Consider the following 25,465-nt stretch of genomic DNA (forward strand, 5'->3'; position numbering starts at 1 on the left):
TGCATACGAAGCACCTGGGAACTTTGTTTATGTTCAGGTTCAGATTCAGTTGGTCTAGTGTAGGGCCTGAGAGTCTGCATGTTTGACAAGCTCCCTGGTGGTGCACATGCGGCAGGTTTGTGGTTCACACTTTGAGTCTTTCTGGGATAGGTAACCACCGCATGAAAGATGGAACCTCTATTTGGCTATCTGACTGTGCGACCCTAGATAAATTCCTTGGAGACACTGTAGCATATTGGTTAGAACACTGCACAGTGCATTGCACTCAGTGAGTCTTAACTATATTATCGTTTCTTTGTCTCCTTGTGTTATTCTGTTAAACCACATCAATAGGTTTAAGATACATTTAAGACACGGGTCGTTATTTAAAATATTTGCAAGTTATGAAATAGCATGGTGTCTTTCATGAAAATCCTAATCTGGATGGAAGATATAATAGTGCTTTTATTAACAAACAGTTAATAATCAGCTAATGGTGATTCTTAGAAACCGTAAAAATCAGCTAATGGTGATTTTTTATGAGTTGGCACTCCAGTTTTATATTCAAGTGTTATATGATGTTAAGCACAGGGAATAAAATTGTTTTTATTCATCTCAGTTATGCATTAAATAAACCAACTTGATCTTAATTGGTAATATGGAAATATAGAGGCAATAGCCCCAGGGGTCTGTACGAATCCATTTGGTGCTTAATTCAATTCATCTTATAATAAGGGGAAGAAAAAGTATGGACAGAATTATTTTAAAGAGAGGATTTTTTTTTTTTAAGTTTTCAAATCATTAATGAAAAATAAAGTTGTGTTCCTCAGGAAAAAAATTTACACGACTCATTTCTTCCACTGACTCAAAATCTTAAAAGTTTTGAAATTAATGTGTTGTTTTTCTTCCTTTTGTTTTAGGATCAGATTTTATTAAGACTTCTACTGGAAAAGAAACAGTAAATGCCACCTTCCCTGTAGCAATAGTAATGCTACGGGCCATTAGAGATTTCTTCTGGAAAACTGGAAACAAGGTATATTATTGCCAGCAAATCTTTCTTCAGAGTAAAGATAATGTTATTTATAATGCTAGTTATAGCCTCGATAACTGATAACTATCTTTATATGCAGAAGGTGTGAATGAGTCACCTTTATTAAAATGTTTAATTTACCTTTCATTACAAAAACACATTCATGGAGAAAAATGTGCGATTAGCAGAAAGTGAGTGTGAGTGTGGGAGTAAGCATGTGTGATCAAGATGTAAACTTACTTTATGTTCTTTTATTAACCGAAGACAATTTTATCTCTGACAAGAGATTCCTAAATGCGTTCTTTAACGAACTAATTCTGCTGCAACACAGAGGCTTTCTGGTAAGGCGTTGGCCAGTGAAAACAGGTTAATGCAGAAATTAAACTTCCTTGAGGAATGGAAAGAATTGCAGAGTAACATTTATTGAATGATAAGCTGTGGTGGTGATATGAAAAGTATGCAATATAATGGGAAATAATCTTTTCCTGTCATTATTGAAGGACACACATAAATTGGTTTTTCTGTTGGGAAACCCCCGGTCCAGAAAAACTTATTACTTTTAATAATATGAGGTGAAGAGAAAATTCTTGAGGAGATGAACTTATTAAACAAAATAATGAAATGCTGTGAAACAGCAGGGAAAAGGTAGCTAGCCGTTATATAGCTCTTGAATTAAATATCCATTTTTGCGTTTCATGGCAGTTGGATGTGCTCTTTGGAAGACTGTTAAGCTGAGGAGGGTATAGGCTAGCTTTTGTCAGCTTTTCGAAAAATAATACATATTTTTTGAAACATGAAGTTAAAAGGAAAAATGCGTATGAGGTGTTTTTTAAAATGAGTTTGGATTTTCCTTTTCACTTCAAGTTGCTTGTTTAGTTGCAAATTATCTCAAAGGAGTTTTCTTTCCTACATCCTTGGAGAGAAAGGTATTTTTTTAAAAAATGAGACTTTCCCTTCCTCAGAAGGTAGCTTTTAAAACCAGTCTCTTGATTTCTGCCAAATAGACACCCCAAAAAAAAACCTTTAATCTTTTGCCAACTGGAGGTGATGACTTTATATGTGACTGTAGCTTCAGTTTATTTTGGAATCAGAAACCTTTTTTTAGCATGGGTTTCAGAGGAAGTGAACTCCTTCCAGAATTTTCTCCTTCAGAATAACTTCGTATCTTCAAAAAGTACAAACAGGATAAATATCTACTGTGACCTCCATATGAAAGTTGACCCGACGCGAATAACCTCTGCTTAGTAGCCTTTTTGCAGTGATCCAAATTAAAAAAATAAGTAAGTAAGTAAAGCTGTAAAAAATGAGAGAACTCTATCTTTGGTTACCCAATTGAGTGAGTGGGCCCATCACTCATTAGACCAATGATTCTTATTCTTGTCCAAAGAACATCTAAATAGATGTGAAACTTTTTATACTTAAAGATGCCTGGGCCCTCATCCCTGGCATTCCTGGATCAGAGATAGTCCTCAGGCATCTCCACTTGTCATAAGCTTCGTAGTCAGGACTAAACCCTTTCATTGGGAACCCAATCAAGTTTTGGTCTCAACAAACATTTACTGAGTCGTTAGCTATGTTCCATGTTAACCTATGTTAAACGCAAGGGATACAAAAATGAACAGCTCCCTTCCCAGGAGTCCCCTTAGACAACGAGCAAAGAATTTCGGTCAGCGTTTTAAATGCCCCATGTGCCAGGCCAGAGCAGAGGGTAAGGGGCACTTTACTATCTTTCAAAACTTCTTTAAAAAATTGTGTTGGCACTTTCCTCAGCTAATAAACAAAGTTCATCCCAGTTTCATTTAGAAACGAACAGGTACAAGTCAAACCGTATTCATTTTAGTTACACTTGATTTCACACAGCGAGGCACTGTATGTGTATCTTGCAGAACCTTTCAGGTTGTTGACAAGTTGCTTGGGTAGCCCTTAGACTGTAAAGTTTCTACATCGTTGATTTAAGGGGTGTTTTAAAATGTAATCAGCTGCCTTCCCGACCATGATTAGTGTCACTCCTGAGAAGCAGAGGTTTAATATTTCATAACTGATTTCACTGCAGATTTATGTTTTCCATACTCTGTTCCTTAAAAAAAAAGTACAAACTTATGTGAGAACCTCTGTTTAGAAGAATTGCCAAACAGACTTGCTGACACAACTGAATTATATAGAAAAATCTATATGCATCAGTGCCTAATTGATGGAAGTGCTTCTATGATTAACATGTATGCTAATATTGGCTAATTGATTTTTTGTGTTTTTTTTTTTGCCTCTTCTCAATAAATAACCTCATCCCACTTATCTCCCCCACCCCCGCCGCCTCCCCTCACTCTTACAAGTCACTTGGACTCCAGAATAATCGGCAGATATGGTTAGAATCTCTCCATAGCTGCTGTTAAGCTGTGTGCCGTTGTGTGATTTTGGCAGGGAAACCAGTTGGGAGACCTTTACTGATAGTCCATGTGAGAATTGATGAGGGTTTAAACTAATAAAGTAGAAGTAAGAGGGGAGCAGAAAGTGTGCCCAGGGGACATATGGAAGTTAAGATGGTAGGATTGTTTGGCCTTGACTATTGATCGATTGTATGTGGTGTGGTGAGGAAAATGGCAGAGTCTAGGTTAACTGTGAGGTTTCTAGCTTGGATTGATAATGGGACCGTTCCTTTATCCTTGTCTCCCCTTTCGAGCATTCTGTTAGTACTCACCCCTGCTGGTGCTGTCTGTCAAACCAACAGCTCTCAGTGGTTACGTGTGTGAGCTTTAGTACTTGGGCCATGGAGTGTTTTCTTGATTGCTCCCATCTAGAATATCTAATGGATAGTTAAGTTCTTGAGACAAGTAAATCCAGATAAGCAGGTTTTACTACATATAGAACACATTTATCCTTTTCTAATGGACTCAGAGACGTCATTTGTAAACATCAGATACTGGCTGAATTGTGCTGTTTTATGGTCACCTTCAAAGACTGCTGAAATGTGAAGAGACCCTACACTGTCTTTCTACTGGGCTTATTTAACTGGGCTGCTCTCTGTAACTCTATCTACAACTTAGAAAAAAAAAGGCTCTGCCGTTCAGTTGATTAAAACAATTGTCAGTTCTCCTTGCTGACTGTTGCCAGTTTGGTTAGGGTGACCTTGCTGGTTTGCTCCTCTTGTTTTAAATATACTTATTGTGTCTTTTGCACCTCCAGATGAAGGGCTGAAAGGTGTCTATACAGGCTTACTTGTAGAATGAATGGACTTTTGTGCCATGTTTTCCTTTTTATTGACACCTCTCTTGTTTATCCCAGATTCACAGCTATAGTCTCGATGGTTGAGGGTTATGACTTTCCAATAAGTGAAATGTTAATGAGGGCTATTAACTCTCATTAGTGTCTCCTCAGAAGCTGTGACATTCTTCCCATTAATCCTGGAAAAGTCATTTTGTCGTGCGAATGGGCGAGTCAGTGATCTAAGCTCTTTCGCTGGGTGAACTGAAATAGATTAAAAAAAAGAGAGAGAACCTGTAATAACGCAGTGCCATTTTTTAAGGCAATTCAGTAATAATAAACCTTGTTCTCTTTCCATCCTTCCCTTTTAGGTAGGCTTTAAACCAGCAGGAGGCATCCGCAGTGCCAAAGATTCCCTTGCTTGGCTCTCTCTCATAAAGGAGGAGCTAGGAGATGAATGGCTGAAGCCAGAACTCTTTCGAATAGGTGCCAGCACTCTGCTTTCGGACATCGAGAGGCAGGTGAATAATAACCCATTGTCCTTGAAACAAATTGAAAGTGTTTTTGAGAAAGAAATGAAAAGTCATCTATTGGGCTGTGAGAACTAAAGAGGAACACTCATCTGAGGTACCTCATCATACCCAAGCCTCTGCCTTCTTCCTAGCAAGCTTCCTAAAGCAGGTTGGATGGAGATTATGCTGAAGCGCGTAATCGTGGGGCTTTATAATGAAAAGTTAATTAAAGTTATTAATTATTATGTAATGGTGTAATTATTAATTGATATGTGTAATAATATAAAATTATTAATTAACTAAATTCTGCCTTCCTCACAGATTTACCATCACGTAACTGGACGATATGCAGCTTATCATGACCTTCCAATGTGTTAAATCAGCAATGAATTCCGGGAAATTTTTCTGCAGCGTTGAAAAATTATTTTTCTACGCAAATGCCACAATTATTTAGTTAAAAAATGGAGGAATAGGTAACTGACTTTTTTGCCTTAAAATTTCCATTGAATTTAATTCACAGAATGGAAGGGAAAAAAAACCAATCCACACATAGTACTCATTTCAGGCACATCTAAAATGGTCTTAATTACTATAAGATCTGCACTGTTAATTTTGTGAAGGCTTTCTCTTAAAAACTCTGAGTAAAATGTTAATGATAGCTTTGACAACATAGAATTCTAAGAGGAAAAAAAATGTTAAACTGCCTAAGAAACATGCTCTAACAAAAGAAAATGTAGCACCCCTGACCTGCTGCTGTCCTCTAACGACTTCAGGAATCACTGACTCAGCACTAATATCCTGCCTTGAAAATCCATCTTTAATTTTTGCAACAGATATACTGTTTTATTAATTGTTTTATTAATGAAATTTCTGTCATTGTTATATGAGACTATGGATATCATTGAATTTTTTAATTAAAAAAAATTCCCTGTGGTTTATTTTTTTTCTGAATTTTAAATTATAACAAAACATATTGCAAAATTAATCCATTAAACATGTAAAGAGGTTTTATCAATGAATTTCTGAATCTCTCTAGTAGAGACCTTGAGTATTTATCTCAGATAAAGCACCTCACTACATTATTAATGAATATAACTTATATATGTATTCTGAAACATTTAAGATTTTCTGGTATAGTGAATAGAAAAAAGCAGCAGACATAGCACTTAACAAGTACTAAACTCCTTACAGATATCAATTTAATCCTTGTTTAATCCCTGTAAGAGTAAAGTAAATACAATAAGATTTTTAATCCTTACAACAGGAAGTACTGATATTAACATCCTGTTATGCAGATGAAGGACTGAGGCACAGAGAGCTTAAGCAACTTGCCAAAGGTCACAAAGCTCAAAATTAGCAGAATCAAGAGTCAAGCCCAGGCAGGCAGTCTGTGAGTCTTTGCCGACACCCATGTGTAGCACTATTCCCCAAACAGGTGCGGAGACAGAGCTCACTGTTAGCTATGGGGCGTGATAATCTGCGTTGTAGTCTGCTGATTCCTTTGCCCTCTGTCTCTCCCAGCTTCTCACCTCCCCTTTTTTTTTGCTTGCTAGCACCTCTACTACATCATAGAACCTAAGTTTTCTGGACCTCAGTTTCTTCATTTGTAACATAGAGGGGTAGAGGTAGGTGATATCAAAGCTTTTTCAGACCTAAAATTATAATACCATACGGATAATTATAACAAATCCAAGAAAATGTTTTATGGTTATAAAGAGAAAAAAACTTACTGTAGCAACCTAAATTACAGTTTGCCTCTCAGGAGTCAATTAGGCAAATCCCTCCACGCACCTCTCTAACTAAATGAAATAACTAAAATAGAATGAGAAAAAAAAAAATCCTGCTTTTTCCCAGCACCTTAGCAGAAAGCTGACTCTTGACTTATGATTTGGATATGGTCAGTGTCTCTGAATGCCGTATCCACTTTCATAACATGCTGGCCCAGGTGCCCACCAGCAGAATGGCCAGTCACCTTTGGAGAAGAAACTTTGCAGAAAAATAATTACATTCTATCACCTTTGAAGCTATTCCAATTTCACAGGGGTTTCTGTTTTCCTCCCATTAAACCCAGCTGGTCATTTCAGTTGATCAAGTGAACAGGCATCATTATCTTCAATTCTAATTTATATGAGGCATCCACTGAAATTGACCTCTGTGGACAATTATAGATTCACATATGAAATTAAGACTGGTGAGTCCCTAAAACCTATTAGAGGCTGATGAGCATGGCCTGATCTAAAGGTAAGTAATGTTAGATTTTGGGGGAACAATTTATTCCAAAGACTATTAGCCTCTTCATCAGGAATGTCTCCACCTTACCTGGCTCTTAAAATCAAATGTAACATAGATGACTTGAATAGGAAGACTCTAGTAAATGTTGATTGCTATGAAAACATGAAGAGGTCATTTCTGAGGTGACTGTGATTTACTACAAGCAGATTTGTGTACTTGAGAACACTGGGAGCAGATGCTTTATACAAGCAGAAAATGAGTTTTGCTGTTTTCTGTGTTTAAAGCTTCTAATAAAATCAACCCCCTCCAAATTGTCACAGTTGTTCAATAAAGCATATTAGGTTTTAATGTTATTTTTAAACAACCAATCATATAATTTAGGGGCTTAAAATGAGTTTAGGGAATACCTAGTTCCATCCATCATTTTTTACGTGAGAAAAGAAACTCAAAGTGGGAGGTATGCAAGGTCACATAGAAAGGCAAAGTGGAGCCCAGAACCTAGATCCATATCATGCCGTGAAACATTTTATAATGCTGACAGTTCCTTAGTTGTTTATATATCCTGCCATGCCTAAAATTATGTTCCTCAACATGTGAACTTCAGACTCACTTTTGCCTCCAGGTGTCTTCTAACTGGTGTTTCGGAGAAGACCAACCATCTAAATCTAGTCCAAGTGACAGTGTGGTTAATTTCATCTGTTAGACTTTCAGAATTTCGGGTTATCTCACGAACTCTTTCTTTTAACAAAAGAAAGTTTAACGTTGACTTTTTTTTTTAAAAAAAGATGGTAGTAGTTAGTTTGGATTCTAGTCTACAAATGGAGAAAGAACGACTAGTGTAATCACAAAACAGTTTCGTAATTATTATCTTTGCCTCATTCTGGATTATTTCAACACTAATGGGAAAGTGAGGCAAATTAGTTTGCCTGAAATACAGCCTATGAGGAGACTTGTGCAAAGCAGGAACTATTACAGACAGTAACCTGGAAGTGCATCCTTGCGGGAACATGAAATGGTGTCTGCCCTGACTGAGCAGAACAGTTTGCTACGTCATATGTACTCGTATATGTCTTAAGCCAAATCTTGAAAAACCAAATCAGCTTCTTTGTCAACTTTCACTTCTGGTACAGAGGGAGATCAATATTAATGTTTCTTATATCAACTTGATCATTTTTGTGACACATGAATAGGGCCACAATGCAGAAATAGAAAGAATAAGAAAGAATGTGAATAAATTGTACTTTCAAAGGAAATGAGACGTTATGTCCATTTTGGCACTAGGCAAAAGGTATGAGGTGAAATCAATTTCTACAGTTGTTTTCCTGATCATGCACAAAAGTCTTGCTTCCCAGAGGAAAATATATATTTTATAATCACCACCAAATGATCCTTTCCAGAAATGACCACAGGTAACATCTGGCTGATATATAAAATATGTAGTAAAAATAATCATTTTTAATTAACTAAAACCTGCTCAGGAGAGAGAGTCAGAGGAATATCCATCTGGTCAATTCTTATTTAATAGGGCAAATGAGGATCAGAATGTTGACTGCAATATATGTGAAATACTTAGTGACCTTACGATGAACTAAAACTTGTTTTTTAGGAAGAATAGGTGAGGAGGAGGACTCAATCTCTAGGAAGGACAGACAAAATTTGATTTTTTATTTCTAGAAGTACGACTTTATTGTAAAACACAGGTAGAATATAAGAAGCCTAGGTCTTGCAGATTAGTTTCTATGGTCCAATGACAGGAAATGTGTTTTAATTCATTTGAACAGTAGAATGAGGTTACACTTTATTCTGGACCTTGACAAGGATGATGAAAAGTTTTTAAAAATCATTATAAATAAATGTAAAAGGAATGGGGCCCAAGAAAAAGACTGCAGGGTACTTGATGGCTAACGATCCCAGGAAGTTACTTCCATATTAGATCTTAACAACCAAGAGTCCTGTATTTCCTCTGTAGAAGAAAGAAATGAGTTTATGCTACATGTGAAGTTAGGTTAATTCTAGGGAAGAACTCTAATGCTCTGAAATGTGTTGTGAGGTACATACGCTATTTACGCTATTCCCTTCTCAGAAGTAGATTCTCCTTTGATCGGAGTGGTTGGTTGTGCTGTCAAAGAAAATAGTTCCCTAATTACTTTCCCAAACTCATATACATCAGAAATACTGGGAGAGGTTATGAAACAGAAATTTGGACCCCATCCCCGGAGTTTCCAATTCAGTAAATCTGCTATGGGGTTCCAGAATCTGTATTTCCAAGATGTCCCCAGATGATGATGCTGTGATTCAGGAACTACCCTTTGAAACCACTGGATTAGAAAGCCTTGTACTCAACACCTAGACGCCAGTGTCCATGCACCCTTTCAGTGGTAGAAACCCACCAGCTGCTGCACTTTATCATGAAAGCCAGGTTAAATGTGTATATTTTGTTGGGTTTCATAGCCAAGAACTAGAGAAGGAATAATGCAAATGACATTATCTCAATCCTTTCACAGCAGGCAGTGAACTTGATTACACTTGGGGCTTAAAAAGCAAGCTTTGGAGCCTAGAATAAACATTTTAGTTGAGTTTAGAATCATCCACAGAATCTTCCAAAGGATTTCAGCAAGCCAAGATAGTAAGCTGTAGGGGTGTTTGATCTTGACCTATTTGGAAAGCATTAACTTTTGGTGATTCCAGTATAACTGCACTTAAAACCAAGACCTATTTAAACAGAGCCCATTCTTTAACATATATTTGAAATAGATACAACGTTCTAGGGAAGGAACCATTCACAGAGACTTGGCGTCTTAATTTGAAGCTACAGTGTAAGTGATCTCCCGGTTGGGGGGTGGGTGGGTAACGAAAACATTAGGTCTTCAGTCTTTTTAACACAAAAGGATGTTTTAAATTTATTAATTGCTTTTTAAGTGTGTTGTTCTGTCAGACAATACATAGGCATGGTTCTTAGTTGCAAGCGACAGAAGTCTCCTCTACATAGTTTAAGCAGAAAACAAAATTTATTTTTAAAGCGTATTGAGTGTCTTGCACAATAGAAAGGCCAGATCGTTGGGTACGGAGGCCGCCAGCTAGGAATAATGCCCAAACTACTCTTCAGAGCTGCTCCTGTGAAGACTCAATGCTACCACCTCCGGTGCTTGATCCCCGGACCTCTGCCTTTGCCGTCTCTGAAAGCTGGAGCCCTCATTTCTCCCAGGGACCAAAGATGGAGGCCTCCATTGCCGTCTTTTCCTGTTTGATTATTCTTTTGAACTCTTCAGGATACTGGTTATTGCATATGATAAGAGTTGTTTTTCGTTATTTTGTTGTTTTATCGGCCCTCTCTAGCTATTATTTTTTTCTAATGCTTTTCTACTTCATTGAATTGCACTCTTTTTCTATTCCTACCATTCCTGTGTGGTTGTGTCTGATTGTTGGAGTCTCAGTCACATGCCTGTATGCTAGCTGTAAAAGAAGCCTGTATGGATGATGTGATTCAGAATTGCACAACTGAAATCTATGTAATTCTACTAACAATTGTCACCCCAATAAATTAAAAAAAAAAAAAAAAAAAAAAAAAGAAGCCTGGAAAGCACCTTTGGCCTTCTTGAGGGAAGTGGGACATAGTGTTCAAAAGATGTTGTTTGGTCACTAATTATGATAGCTGTTAACTACCACATAACAAAGAGACACGGTTCATAACTTTGTGGTGGGGAAGGACTCATTGCCCCTCAGCTGTATTTCCACTTCCAGTCAGACTCCAAAGCTGGACTCTAGAGGCACCTCTTGTCTCTTCGTCCCATACCACAATGCAGGTCTAGAGAAGTCCTATGAAGTCCATTTTACACTCACTCTCACCAGCAATATAAAACCGTGCACTTTCCCCAAAATAGTTAAACTTCTATATCTCTAGCCAGTTATCTGTTGACTTCCAAAGATGAGTAATGATAAACTTAGTTTTAGGTTTGTTTTTTTTTTTTTACTTCCTCCCCTTTGTCTTCTACCCAAACTCACCTGATTTTTTATGTTTATGTAACTTTTTATATCATATTTCTTAGACTTTGAAATGTATTTATAACTCTCTTATACTGATGTATCAGCTTCAATAATCTTACTATCCCCTGCTCTACCAGATGAGAAAAATCAGCATATTGATATTACTGTCCACCATCTGTCCTCTTCCCCTCCAAGCCTTTGCTATATTATTTCTACATCATTAGCGTTTATAACATGTAAATTCTGTTCTGTGATCATAATCTCCAAAATCATTTTACTTTTAGTCCTACAGTTAAATGAAGCCAATATTTAGGAACAGTACTCCATTTATCTCTACTTTCCAAAAGTCGGCCTATAGTAGTTTCTTCAGGAAGGGTTTGGAGTATATTCCTGAGTTTTTGTAAGCTCAAAAAATGTTAATTTTCATTACATGTTTATGATTATTTAGCTGTGTACAATTCTTGGACTTTGTACCAATGGGCTTTTTACCATTGCTCCAATATTCTTCTAGCATTGAACATTGCTGTGGAAAGTAACATTCTGACTTAAACTTTTTGCCTCAGTGTGCAACAGTTTTTTTTTTCTTTCAATTATAGTAATTTTACTAAAACATGATTCAAGGTTGAATGTTTTGTGTCTATTTTTCCTGGGGTTCAGTGTTCCCCCTCAGTCTATAGAGTCATGACTTATATTTCTGGAGAGTTACTCTAAAGAATATCTTTAATTTTTTCCTATTTTATTATTTATTTTACCTCTTCAGGATACTAGTTATTGCATATGTTGAGGTTTTTTTTTTAAATCTGTCCTGTCTAACTATTATTATTTTCTAATTCTTTTCTAATTCATTGAATTGTACTCTTTTTCTAACATACTTGTTTCTTTCCATGTTTTTAGCAGATTAAGGTTGCTGCCAGTGAAATATTTGTTTCCTGGGTTCTGCCACATCATATTTCATTTCCTAAGGTCTTGCAGTATCTTCCCCAAGCTCTTGTATATTTGATATGAGCTCTTGCTTTATGAATGTGGTAGCTTTGTTTAGATCTTTTGTTTTGTTTTTTAAGTTTATGGCAATATGTTTGGCCCAAATTTTTATCTGCTCTAAGGAAATATTTTTTTCTGGTGCGTATTCTTTGACTTCCATTTTATCTCTTTTTATTTTTTCCTCTTATTTTCTTGTAATCATTTGGCATATATGATATGAGTTTGTTTCTTTTTTTCTTCTAGATCAGCAACTGACAGGACTTTTATGTGGGAGAGACGCCGTGCCCATGTTCTAGGCCAGCAGGAATTCTGACTGTTCACAGACACATAGTTCCTTATGACACAAAATTGTATGTTTGAATTATTTTGGCCCTAACTCTCCCTAGCCACCAATGGCTTTAGGGCTACTCACATTGCACATCTGTTCTCTGGCCTTTCATCAAAACAGGCTGCTTCCTGCAACTCTGGCGTTGCTGTATAACTTTTCTTTTAGCCCTAATTCCTCTGCTCCTCTTTGATGCGAAACTAGGTCCAGGGAAATTCCTGTTGCTAGTTCATGCACCTATCCGTACTGATCCATAGAACTTATGGGTCTGCCTTCTTAGAGTGTGCCACCTACTTTGATCTGCTGTCTTTGAGGCCAAGGTTTTGGAATTTGTATAAATGTTACATTTGAATAGAAAGAGCTGTTAATTGTGTTTGGAATGGATATAAATTCCAATTCACTTTGAAATCAGTAGTAGAAACAACAGCAACTCTAAAACTGTACATGCTAAGAAATGGAGGTTGAAGCTGTAGCACCAGAGGCATCTGGTATTATTCTGTATCTCACCCTCAGATAAAACATCTTTCCCATTGGAATATGGAAGGGAATAATAAATAAAATTGAACTTGGGAAGTAGCTGGCATGTAAAAGCTGTTTTAAAAGTTCCAGTTATTCTCTCTAGTATCATGATGACACTACAAAAAAGGTGGAAAATCACTGATGTAAAAATATACTATTTTGATAATACAAATCTAATCTTTTTATGAGTATAAACATGCTTCTTCTGCTCCAGTTCAACCTACTGGGCATCCTTGAAGCCCATCACTAAGCAGCATCAGAAAAGAAGATTTCAAATCAGAAGCCATTTCTCATTCTTTAGACTTACTGGAATGGCTTGTTTCTATTGTTCTTTAAATTATTCTTATAATAAAATTACTGCCTTTTGTTTTTTTCTAATTCTTCTCCTGTGGCAGGCCAGTTTGGGTATGGGGTAGGCAAAGGATGGAGAGGGGATTTAGGCTATGTAGTGTCTTACAAAGCAGAACGGGCAGACAGATTTATTACCTGGAGCTTTGAAAGTCTGGGACTCAAGGGTGGAGAGAAATCTGAGTCAGCAAAGAGGCTCTAAATGTGTCTGTCAACAAACACACCAGCCTGGAGTGGGCATAGGGGCCAGATTTTAAACTAGGGAATCACAGAATAAGAAATTGAGGGCAGAATAAGAAATTGGCAGGCAGGGGTGGTCTAGGAGAGAGGGCTGGTTGGCCTGTGTATTCTCCCTTCATCGTGATGACACTACTCCTGGAAATTGTAAAATGATAGGAACAGAGCGTACAGTCTTATATTCGGTCTATTTGTCTGCACTGCCTTTATGTCCACCCTGAGTGGGAACTTTGATAGGTAATCCTGTTGTATGTAACAGCTTTAAACTCCTTAAAATATACAGTGAAGTACTTTAAAGAGAGTAGGTGATCCAAATTTATTTGTTAAATTAATTTAAAAGATACTGTAGATAAATACAAGGAAGGTATGATTATAAAATCAGACTGATCCACAAAATAAGGACAAAAAAATCAGTGTCATCCAGGTAGACAAAATACAGCTTGCCAGTGAATGGAACTCCTAAATAAATGCATGATACATATTTTTAGAGGAGTTTTCCGTAAAATAACCACAACTTGAGTTTAATGCATTTTAATTTGGGGGGACAGTGATACATTTTACCAATGCTTTTTGTAATTTAAGACTTAAAACTTGCTGGACAGTTTGCAAATGTATGAAAAATGGTTTGGGAAAACAATTCTTATTCATTGAGTTGTTTGTTTTGATAAAACTGCACATATCTTTTTAAAGCGATGTTTATTTTATGTTTTGAGTGGCAACAAAAATAATTGCATGTTTGAAATCTTTGAAATATGTTTTAATGCTTTTTAAATGACTTAAGAGCAAATGTGGCACATTTACCCACTGCTTAATCCACTCCATAGTTTAAAGTGAGCTTCACTTTCCAAGTGTTGTGGAACTATTTAACATGTTTTTTGATAATATCTTTTAGACTGCAGTCAGTGTCTGTACTTGGTGGATTGATTAGAACATTTGACACACCTACAACAAGATTTTGCAAAGAAGAGATATTAGAGTTCGATAAGTGCTTGATTTGAGCTCTAAAAAATGGATATGAATATTTTTGAATATAATAGAATTATGCAAACATGGACTTATAATAGGATTTCATTGGTAGATTCAATATGTATATATGCCTGGTGTATATGCTGAGAATTAGTTTTCAAGAAAGACTAACTGCTTTTCTAATTTTAAAATCTTTTTATTTCAATGAGACAAGGTATTTAAAAGGATTTGGATAAGTCTATAAAATTCAGACCCAAGATCAGTCTCCAGTGTTTCCCGAGTGCCTATAAAATGGATATTTTTAAGTTGCTGGGAATTCATGAGCTTGTAGAATTTTTTGGAACACATTTGCTGGTACTACCTTGCTAGTTTGCTATACACTTAGTATATGGTAGGTACTATTCTAAGTGCTTTCTATGCATTAACTTTCATCCTCACAACATACCTATGAGATAGGTACAATTGTTATCATTTTACACATGAGTTGATGAAAATATAGAGACATGAGGTGATTTGTTTTAAGGTCATACACAGAGCTGGGATTTGAGGCCAGTGACTCTTGTCTCCAGCATCTATACTTTTAACTACCTTGACAGATTGTGTGCCCAGTACTTGGTGAAACGAAGTCTTTGTGCCATAATTCCAAGGAAAGGAAACTCACGAGAATTACAGAATTTCAAGGGGTAAAAACAGACCCCCAAACGTCAGTTAATCTAACCATCCTGCCAAGGATTGTGTTCTCAAGCAGTCTGCAGGCTGCCATAGATATGGGGAGAAATAATTATGCAGTGGAATCTCTATAACGAGCTGTTCAGGGACAGAAACAGTGCCCTTCTTATAGGTTAAACATGTTATATCAGACTTTTCTTATATTTACTGCTGGGTCTTAGGATTTGGGATTTGGCCCATGTTATTTCCAAATCTTTATATGATGAGCCGTTACCGCAAGTTTCTACCGTTATAGCTGTAAATACCAAATACACGAACACACAAAGGCATCCACCCAAGTATAAAATTACTAGGGAAATGGGAAGGCTACAAAATGAATTGTTAGGTTTGGGGGATAATTACTGGTGGCACTGGTCTGGCTAGATCTTGATAGGAAATAAGAGTCGTTTGGAAAGATTTCAGGGGCATCATGAAAGTCAAGTACAGATTTGTGAGGGTCAAATGATATAGACAGATTGCAGATGGTGCAATGACAAGGGTAAATTATTTCATAGAAAAAGGGTGCCTGTGTGCTTAATGCTTCCAAATTTGTTGACAGAATGAATGTAGAGGATAAAAGTCTGAGGGCAATATCAGAGATGTTGTCATAGATACAGTATCGCAAGTTTCTGAAGGCAGAAATATTACCTTATTTGTATTTATATCCTTTGTACTTAGTGTGTAAAAGTCTTAATATCACCCGTTGAATTTATTTATATGTACAAAATGTTACCTAAGGAGAAGGGAGAATACGTTAGGAGGTTAAATAAAGCTTCATACAACAGGTAATGTTTGAGGATGACTAGGAGTTTTGTGGTAGAGAATGTTGGAATTTTTAACTCTCAGACTCATCTGCATTGACCCTCCAGCAATTCATCGACTACAGAGCAGCTTTTCCTACCCTCCCTGCGCCCCCCCCCCTCGCCTGCCCCGCACTGGTCCCTGCGGTTGTTTCTGCTTGTGAGTCTCTGCTCTTGCAAGTCATGATTCTGCGTTTGCCTGTCTCCAGTCTTGGGGGCAGCAGTTTGCTGTGCATCTTCCTCTCTCCTATGGATCCAAAAAGAGCTGTTGATTTTTCAGTTTCTTTAGACTTGTACTTGTTTAGATAGCGCGGCCACTTCCAAGCTTCTTACATGTGGAACTGGAAACCAGAAGTGTAACGTTTAGGTTCTTTTTAATAGGAATGAATGCATTAAAATTCATGTTTAAAAATCTCCATTAATAGATTTAAAAATAAATGAAGAAATCTGTATAGGTCTGTAGTTTATTTAACCAATTTGTACCAATGTCAATTTCTTGGTTTTGGTAATGTACTATAGTTAAGGTGAGATGTTCTCAATGCAGAAACCTTGATACACAGAAACTCTGTACTATATTTTGCAACTTGTGAATCTATATATAACTGTTTAAAAATAAAGGGTTTTTTTTTTTTAGTAAATGAAGCTAGAAAAAAACATTTGCAACAAAGAAGGGAAAAAAATTGAAAACCTTGATATATAAAATGCTTACCAATCTATAAAATATACATTGTAGTAGAAAAGTGTGCAAAAAACAAATAGGTATTTTGTATAACATAGGTAGCTAAATTTATGAAAAGTTGTTCAAACTCACTGACAGTCAAGAAACAGCAAATAGAAGACATATCAGTTTCTATTCATCACTCTTTATGGTTAACAATGGACATAATAATAACAAATGTTGCCAAATGTGTGGGTAATTGGGCACTCCATCTACTGCTAGAAGAAGGGTAAGTTGGAACAATTTTGTAGGAAGCCAATTGATAATACACAAAGTCACAAAAAGTTGCAATTTCATATACAGGAATTTATTTTGGAAAATAAGGATGTACAAATCTATATGGTTAAAGCATTTTTATGTAAATCTTAACAATAATAGGAAAATGATTAAATAAATACAAGAGAATATCATCATTGTAGAAGAATAGTAAATGGCATGGGAAAATGATATCAAGTATAAAACAATATGAAATATCAAAGTAAAAAACAATATGAAAGAATATGTGGTACAGTATATTTCCAAAGGTTATACATGGAAAGAAAACCATGGAAGTAACAAAATAGCAATAATTGGATATCCTGGGATAACGGGGTTATGTGTAATTGATTTTCTTCTTTAGATTGTCTAAGTTCTTCATTTTCTAATGTTGAACAGGTATGTATGTTTGTGTATGTGTGCTGTAGGAGGAATGGAGTAGGGGCTAGTCACATACTTCTTGCATCTTGCCTTAATTGCTGGAGGAACTGCAGTCCAAGTCTTTGTACCTTATATGGGAGCAAAGATCCTTTGACTTTGCTGTGGTGTGAGAATGAAGATGAGTGCACTGAGCTTTGAACCTCTGGGGGAGGCAGAAAGTGGGAAACTAAAGTAGGTGGGTGAAATCTAGAAGCTGGAGGCCCAGGGACTGAATCCAGTTCAAATATTTGACTACTGCAGTAAATTCTCATATGCCCTCAATATCGGGACCTTTTCTTACAAGGGACCTGTGTTCTTTGTTTCCCAAGTGGATAGGGTTATCTCTTTCTTGTTGACAACGATGTCCTGATAAATGTAGATATTTATCAGTAAATAACCCATACTCCATGATTCATTTTTTCTCTATCACAATGTGATCAATCATGTAGGTTAATAGGGCTGATAGACTAGGTTCCGTATTTCTGTAAAAACAGAAGGCATTTTAGTGAGGGCATTGGTTTTTCCTACAGGCTTTGGACTCAGATTGACGTAAAGTTGAGTCCCAACTCTATTTTCAGCTGTGTGACTGCAGTTGCCCTCTCTAAGCAGTAGTTTTCTTGTCTAAAAAAATGAGTATAATAATAGTACCTTACCCATTAAGTAATACAATGCATGTAAAACAACTAACATAGTGCCTGGAACATACAAAGCACTCAAAAATTTAAAATTATTTAATGTAATGATTTTACATTCTAACATGCCACAAATTGTGTGTGTGTGTGTGTGTGTGTGTGTGTATGAATAGATATGTTATATGACTGGAAATGGGCAACAGTCTTTGTGGACATAATAGCAGAATTGTTAATGTCAACCTGACACATTCTGTTGTCTGGTTTCTTTAACATGAGATACTGTTGATGTATCTGGAGTTTTCTCCCTTTTATTGCTGAGTAGGATTCAATTGTATGGCTATACCACATTTTATCTATTCACCTATGGATGGATATTTGGGTTATTACCAGTTTAGGGATATTATGAATAAATTTGCTATGAATATTCTTGTACAATTTTTTTTGTGAACATATGCGTATGTTTTCATTTTTATTGGGTAAATACGTAGAAAGGCAATTTTGGGGTCACTGTGTAGGTAATGTTTACCTTTGTAATAAAGTCCCACTTAACGCTCCCACCAGCAATTTATCTGTGTTCTGACTGCTTTACATCTCCACCAGCCTTTGGTAATGTCAGTCTTTTTACTTTTATCCATTCAGTTGGGTGTGTAGTTATCTCCTTGTGGTTTCATTTGCGTTTCTCTGGTGACTAATGACATTGATCGTTTTGTTAGATTTTTGTCCCCTGCACTGAATTCCATGTCCTTGATAAAATGAGAAGGATAGTAACTTAAAATCAAGCACCTCAACACTGTAAAATACCTCCTACAAACAGTTTGCTTATTGATTCACCTTTATTCCCACACCCAGTTACAGTGATTAGTAACTACATCTTTAGGACATATGTCATTAATAGTTTCTGTCACCTATGCATTCCTCTCCCACCTCATTAGTTAGCTGGATTTAGGGCAAAGTGACTGGTCTCTTGATAAAATCCTCTTGATTATTTGTATGATAACCATGAAGTGGAGCCTTTCAGATTACTTAATGCCATATAGTTGGAGGCGTGCCTTTCTTCGGGAGTGCTCAAAGCCTTTGATGTTAATATTCACAACATCTTTGTGAAGTGGGTGGGGAGCCCTAGGAGAAGAAACAAATTCCAGAAGGTGAAGTGACTTCGCTCAAATCTCAAAGTGAACTGGTGAAATTCAGACTGTAACTTGAATCACAGCCACCAGATATGTCAACAGACGGACTGCAACCTGGAATAATCAAGGTACCTCTTCTTATGGGGTCAGACTGATAAAGGTTTCAAATAAAGTAGAGTTGCTTCATCTGCTGATATAAAGTTAATATAGTTTCCCCTTAAATCTTTCAGCACTAGAAAGTTATCAGGAGCCGTGCCACGTAGGGTCCCTGTGGATTTGTGAACTGATGGTTATAAAGAAAAACAGTCATTCTGCCCCATGGAAAAAGATGTGTGAGAATGCAGTAATGTAGAAAAAAGTTTCAAAGAACAATGCACAAAAAACTCCTGTCCTCTCACACACACATAAATATTTTCAAATAAAAAGACTGTGTTTTGAGAAAAACAACAAAGTATAGAACCTCTAGCAATACAGAAATAAAACACACCAGTGTTCCAGGTTGGCTTTTCCTGTCTCTGAACACAGTGCATATTTAAAGAGTCACTCTTAAATAGTATGTCTGATGTTTAACAAAGATGCCAGAATTCACACATCCAAATGGGTGCTTCCCCCACCCCCTCAAAGTAGGCATCTTGGGATGTTTATACACTTCAGTGTCACTTTGTCACTGATAAAAACATTCTTGGAATTGCTATTTTGGAATTGCCTTCAGAGCCTTAGGAACATTCTTTTGAATATCTTCAGGATTCTGTGGCTCCATCAAAAGAGTACGCTTCAAATATTCTCTCACTCTTTTATTGCCTTACATCTTAGACTTCTCATCCTGGCTTTCTTCTTACTCCATATCTTCATCCAATTCTGATCCTCTCAGTGTTTGAGCTCATTACGTAATCTCCCATTTGCAACTCATAGTTCAGACCTGACAATTAGCTCTACAGTTTCAGTTGTAATCTCTTCTTGACGATGATCCTGATTTTTCTCTTGCCTAAGGTGCTGCCGGCAGCTCAGGTGAAAACCCTCTTAGTCTAGCTTGACCCTGGGGACTATGATCCCACCCAATCTCTAGATATATGACTACCCACCCAACGCACCCATCATCCCTGTGAGCAGTGGCTAAAGACTCAGTGGCAGTGATTCTCATCCTCTGAGAACAAAATTAATTTGTCCCAACAGCCTAAAGTCATTCACCAATGACTGACATGTAGTGAATGACATGTAGGCTCAAATCACATAAGGAAAATAAAGGATGAAAAAGTGGCTATAAAGAAGTGAGACTCGATTTCTCCTACAGCTCTGAAGGCTGCATTGAATTACTCACCAGACCAGGGAATGCTGCTTTCACATGCAGCCCAGGTTTACATCACGCTCCCACTACATTTGGGTCAGCTGCAGCTCTGCTCCAAGTTGCGAGTCACTTTGAGACCCATGCTGATGGGACTTGTCTCCTGATAGAGGAATATGAAACACAGTGAACCACAAGCTCACAATTATTTGTGGCAATAGCAGTAGAGTTGGAATAAACTCGCTGCTTGCCATAGATGGTTAAATGGAAAACTAATTTAGATTTATTTTAATTTTTTTATTAGTTTCAGGTGTATAAAAACAACACCTTGATTAGACACTTACACCCCTCACAAAGTGATAACCCCCCGCAAGTCTACTACCCATCTGACATCGTACATAGCTGTTACAGTACCACTGACTATGTTCCTATACATCCCGTGACATTCAATATTATTTCATATTAGTTTCAGGTATACAGCTAAGTGGTTAGTCATTTGTATAATCTATGAAGTGACCTCCCCGATAAGTCCAGTACCCATCTGACATCCTACATAGTCTTTACAACGTTACTAACTATATTTCCTATATTGTATTTCACATCCCTGTGACTGTTTTGTGACTACCAATTTGAACTTCCTGATCCTTTCACCTTTCCCACCCATCCCTCAACCCTGCTCCCATCTAGCAACCATCAGTTTGTTCTGTATCTATGAATCCATTTCTGTTAGATTTATTTTTACAAAGGTAGATTTTTGTTTTAGCTTTGTTTTAAATATTGTTATGGGGGGGCGTGCACCTAGGTTTCTATATATCTCCAGTAACTTTGAAATATTTACACTGTATAAGGGAAAGTAATATATCGGTAAATAAAATCACCAACAATAAAAATATATTAATATTTTCTTTTGTACATTTTTATAGTGGTATTTATCAATTTATTTTCCTAATTGCATATTGCCTGAAATAATACACATATTAGTTGTATTTTTCAAGTATAGGAAAGCAGATTATCCCAAATATGGAACCATGAAAGCTGACTGTGTCTGTGTGTTGGATGGAAACCTCAGGAGTTCTCCTGGGGGAAATACGATTCCTACCTGTGATAGACAAGGAGGGTAGGGAGAGACTGAAGAAAGTGGCAGACCACTTCTGATTGGTAGGTGTCACTTTTAATAAGCATGGGGTTTTTACAAAGGAGGCTTCTCTTGGGAGCCTACAAACGAGTAGATCTCTGCACCTGCTGGCCAGAGTTTCTATAGAAGCCTCAACTGGCTTCAGTCACGTGTACAATCCATCTCAACAACACTTGACTCTCTGTAGGTTGCGTCCTTGAAATGGCTCCGGCTATGAAAATGGTGGGCGGAACATATATTCCAAGGATAGAAGGGGGAGTCAGGAACCTTCTATTGTCCCGGTCCAGCTCTGGAGTGGATCAGGAATCACGTCTTCTCGATGATCTCCTTTACCACTGTGATTATTGCTCATGTTCAAAGATGCCCTATTTGTGGAGTGTCTGGATACTGTTCCTACATTGTGGTGAGTCACTATCCAGTGCATAATTCACATTTACAGTATTTCCCATTCCAGGCTTACCTGAAGAGTCTGACGAAACCAAAAAGAAAGCCACCCACTTACTGAAAACGCTAAGGATTAATGCCAGGATTTAGACTGATGTGTGAGAATCAGGTAGTTCTCCAAGTGCATGTGGTAAAGAGGCAATCATAAGAATTAATGGGGAGGGCAGGGCTGCCCAGGCAGGTGAAGATCAGGAGGCCCAAGCAGCACTGACTCCATCAGCAAGGCTGCGACAGACCCTCGTGGAGTGAGAGGAGAATAGCTAAGGCAAGAAGTTATATTGCATTTTGTCTTCTCTCCACACACTTAGCTCGGGTTCCCGACATGCAGGGGAGAGGATAGAAAGGGCACTCTGTCAAAGCTCCATCATCACAATCCTACAAAGGAAACAGATTTTAAAAGCCGCAGGAAGGATTTATGACTTCAGGGACCTTTGTGAGTCCTTTTATTAGCCTAGTACATCACTTCTCTCCCATCTTTATGCTGACAACACTCCTCAGCCCTACTCTGGATTTCTTGTCAAACTGGGCAACTATATAAAATGAACAGACAAGAGCTGCGGGAAAAGGCTGATTGATTTCCGTGTATGCCGGCACATTAGGAGCAATTTTATTCTGCTAAGAGTTTCTCTTATGCAGTCTTCCAGTGAGGGAATCTTGGATTGTTTCTGACAACTATGTGTTTTTAAAGAAATTTTTTTTCTTATAATGGTCTTCCTAAGAGCATAAATCCACATGTAAAGAGAATAGCATGCTAGCCTAAATAGTTTTACAAAAGTTATTTGAAAGTTTGGAGAGGGCTCTGATTAATATGGCCTGGCCAAACAGAGTCAGGAAATGGTGTAGGCCCTTTCAAGCTGTCTCTATGGCGGGCTTTTCATTTCCACTAACTTTACTTATGAATGTGAGGTTCATAAGGGACAGCTCAAATGTTGTCACCTCTGTAAAACCTTCCCTGATTTCTCCAATATTGCATTAATTTCTCCCTCCTCTGTATTCCAACGGCAAAAACAACAGCAAAATTGAGTTCCAAAAATGTAATGAACAGTTTCATATTCTGTAGGCATTATTCTAGGCATGATGACGCACTGATTCTCTCCAACAATTCTGTGGTGTCTGTACTGTTATTTTCTGTGGCCCAGAATAGTTAAGTGATTTTCCCAAGATCACACAGCTACGAAGTAAAAGAAAAAACATAGATTTTAACCTAGACATAGGCTGTCTGACTCTAGAGCATGCATTTTTTTAACCTCTGCTCTCGATTGCACCTTTTTAAAAACACTTTCAACAGCATAAAACTTCAGGAACAATTACTACAAGTATCAGACACTGCCAAATGTCTGCTTTTATAGTCACAAATGCTAAGGCCAGTGATGGGTACATAATTTGTGGGGCCCAGTGCAAAAGGAAAATGCAGAGTCCTTTATTCAAAAAAGTACTGAAATATATAACTTTTTCCTTTCTTCATGGTCTCTCATGGTGTTTTTTTATTTGCTACTTCATGTCATTCTAACAATTTTTGTTAATTATTAACAAACATCTACCATCATTCATCTTCATATTTATAAGCAACAGTTTTAAATGCAACTATAAGAACATTTTAACTCATATACAGAATCACAAAAACTATACATCTTGTATTTTGTAGTTCATATATGCCTATGTAATTTGTTTTTATCAGAATAGCAGAGTGCTGTGGAAAACTAACTTGATTGTTTTTATTTCACTTCTTGAGATGTGCACATTCTACCATACTGTTCATCTTTGGTTTACTGATGAGTAAGGAAGGACTGAAAAGAAGAAGCACTATGGGTTGCCCTGTCTTTTCCTTTCCTTCAGTGTCATCATTTTCGGAACAAGTGGTTGGCTAATACAGGGAAGTAACATTCAAGTAAGGAAGGATATGATAGGGTTCCTTGGTTGTTTCTGTTTGTCTGAGTGCACCTGCCTTCTTTATTTCAAACAAATTCTACTTCAAAGGGCAAGAATAGCCTCTCAGTCTGTCAGTGCTTTCATTTACTCACCCATCAACCTAACATGCTTGTCTTGCGTTTGCTTTGACTATCACTGAACTCCCATGCATGATGTGTCCACTGGGATTCTGGGCTCATGGGGCATCCTGAGTGTTATACACTAATGAAGTAGCAAGGAATTCAAGCAGACACGCATATTGTGCATATCTCCTCTTCTCACGTACACATTCCATTGTCACAGTTGACTTCACTTACAAAACACAAGTTCAAAGATAACATTTTTAAGAATTTCAAGTTAGTGACAGCAGAGCATGAAACCAAGCGTGGTCCTATGTAAGTACTCAGGACCCCTTCTGAGCATGGGGTCCTATGTAAGTACTCAGGTTACATGTCTATAAAGTCAGCCTGGGCTACAAGATAGTACCTTCTTTTTCATCTTTTCAGGTGAGGTACTACGGTGGGAAAGGCTAAGTAACATACTTAAGCTTAAACAAACAGAAATTGGAGAAGCCTGGATTTGAACTCTGGTCTGTCTGTCTGATCCGAGAGCTCAAATTCCTAGGTATTCGGTACTGTAATAACTCAGCTATGCAGTTGCCTATAACCATTAGTGGATTTTAGTTATCTAAAAATAATTATCACGTGTGGGTTATAAAAAGTCCAAATATCTCTCCCTCTCTACTCATTCTCATGTGGAGCACTTGACCAAAGTACCTAGTCTTGTATTATACTTATAAATACCTTCTTTCCCATTACATTACCTCATTTGATCATCACCACAATCTTAAGAGAGACTTAGACTTGTTACTCATTTTGTAGGTGAGGAAATTGAGGCTCAAAGGCATGGAGTGACTTTCCTTCAATGGCAGGGCCAAGTCGAAAGTTTACAAGTCACCTCTTAAGCCAAAATTCAGAGAAACATAGCAGGACTGTGGCCAAGTAATAAGTGAAGGAAGAAGATTGGCTCGTATTGCAAAGTGTTTTCAGATTTCCTTCCTGGAGTAGGGAACATGATTTAGTGGAAAGAACCTGTGACTGGAGGTCAGAGAGAATGTACTTGCGAGATAGCTGTGCCTTCTATTGATTGGGTACAGTTGGCTTCTTTCACTTCTCAGCCCCCAAATCCTCATATGCAAATAAGGGTATTTATACTTATTCTGAGGGCTGTTGTATCAAATGAGAAAGCCTCTGAGGCTCAGTATATATTAGTTTCCTTGTCCCTACTGATCATAATCTACTGGTCATACAGAGAGTAGACCGTTCAATCTAATGTCTTCTGTTCCAGGGAGGCAGCGCTGGCCAAAGGTGAGGAAACACCCGAGTCTTACTGTGTTCCATTCTGCATCTTCACACAACCTCTGCTGCTGCTTCTCCCATGTCATCAATATGGAGGTATGAAGAAGAAACACCATCAGGTACTATTAATACGTAAAAGATGTGCTAAATGGGCGAGGCCATTCTAGACTTTATACAATACCAATTCAGAAGTTGCACTGTGAAGTCATTTAGAAGTATGAACTAATGGGGACTTTGGCCACGCTAGATTTTAAATCATTATTAATTTCTTTAGTATTGTAATAACATTGATTTAGATGAACCTTTATAACATAGAAAGTGTATAGTATTTAGCAGTAATTAACATCCTTTAATTAGGAAGAATTGC

General features: G+C 37.3%; 1 protein-coding gene across 1 annotated transcript in view; it reads left to right on the top strand.

The window, feature by feature from the left end:
• The window catches only part of DERA (deoxyribose-phosphate aldolase), an 82,223-nt gene extending 76,590 nt beyond the window's left edge, over window positions 1–5,633 (top strand). The window contains exons 7-9 of the mRNA XM_033116191.1: window positions 900–1,012; window positions 4,579–4,728; window positions 5,041–5,633. Of these exons, the coding sequence (XP_032972082.1) occupies window positions 900–1,012; window positions 4,579–4,728; window positions 5,041–5,097 (320 nt within the window). The 3' untranslated portion in view covers window positions 5,098–5,633. The remainder of the gene's footprint in view (window positions 1–899; window positions 1,013–4,578; window positions 4,729–5,040) is intronic.
• Window positions 5,634–25,465: the final 19,832 nt, after the last annotated feature.

The sequence above is a fragment of the Rhinolophus ferrumequinum genome, chromosome 10 (genome assembly GCF_004115265.2).
Source record: "Rhinolophus ferrumequinum isolate MPI-CBG mRhiFer1 chromosome 10, mRhiFer1_v1.p, whole genome shotgun sequence".
NCBI lineage: Eukaryota > Metazoa > Chordata > Mammalia > Chiroptera > Rhinolophidae > Rhinolophus > Rhinolophus ferrumequinum.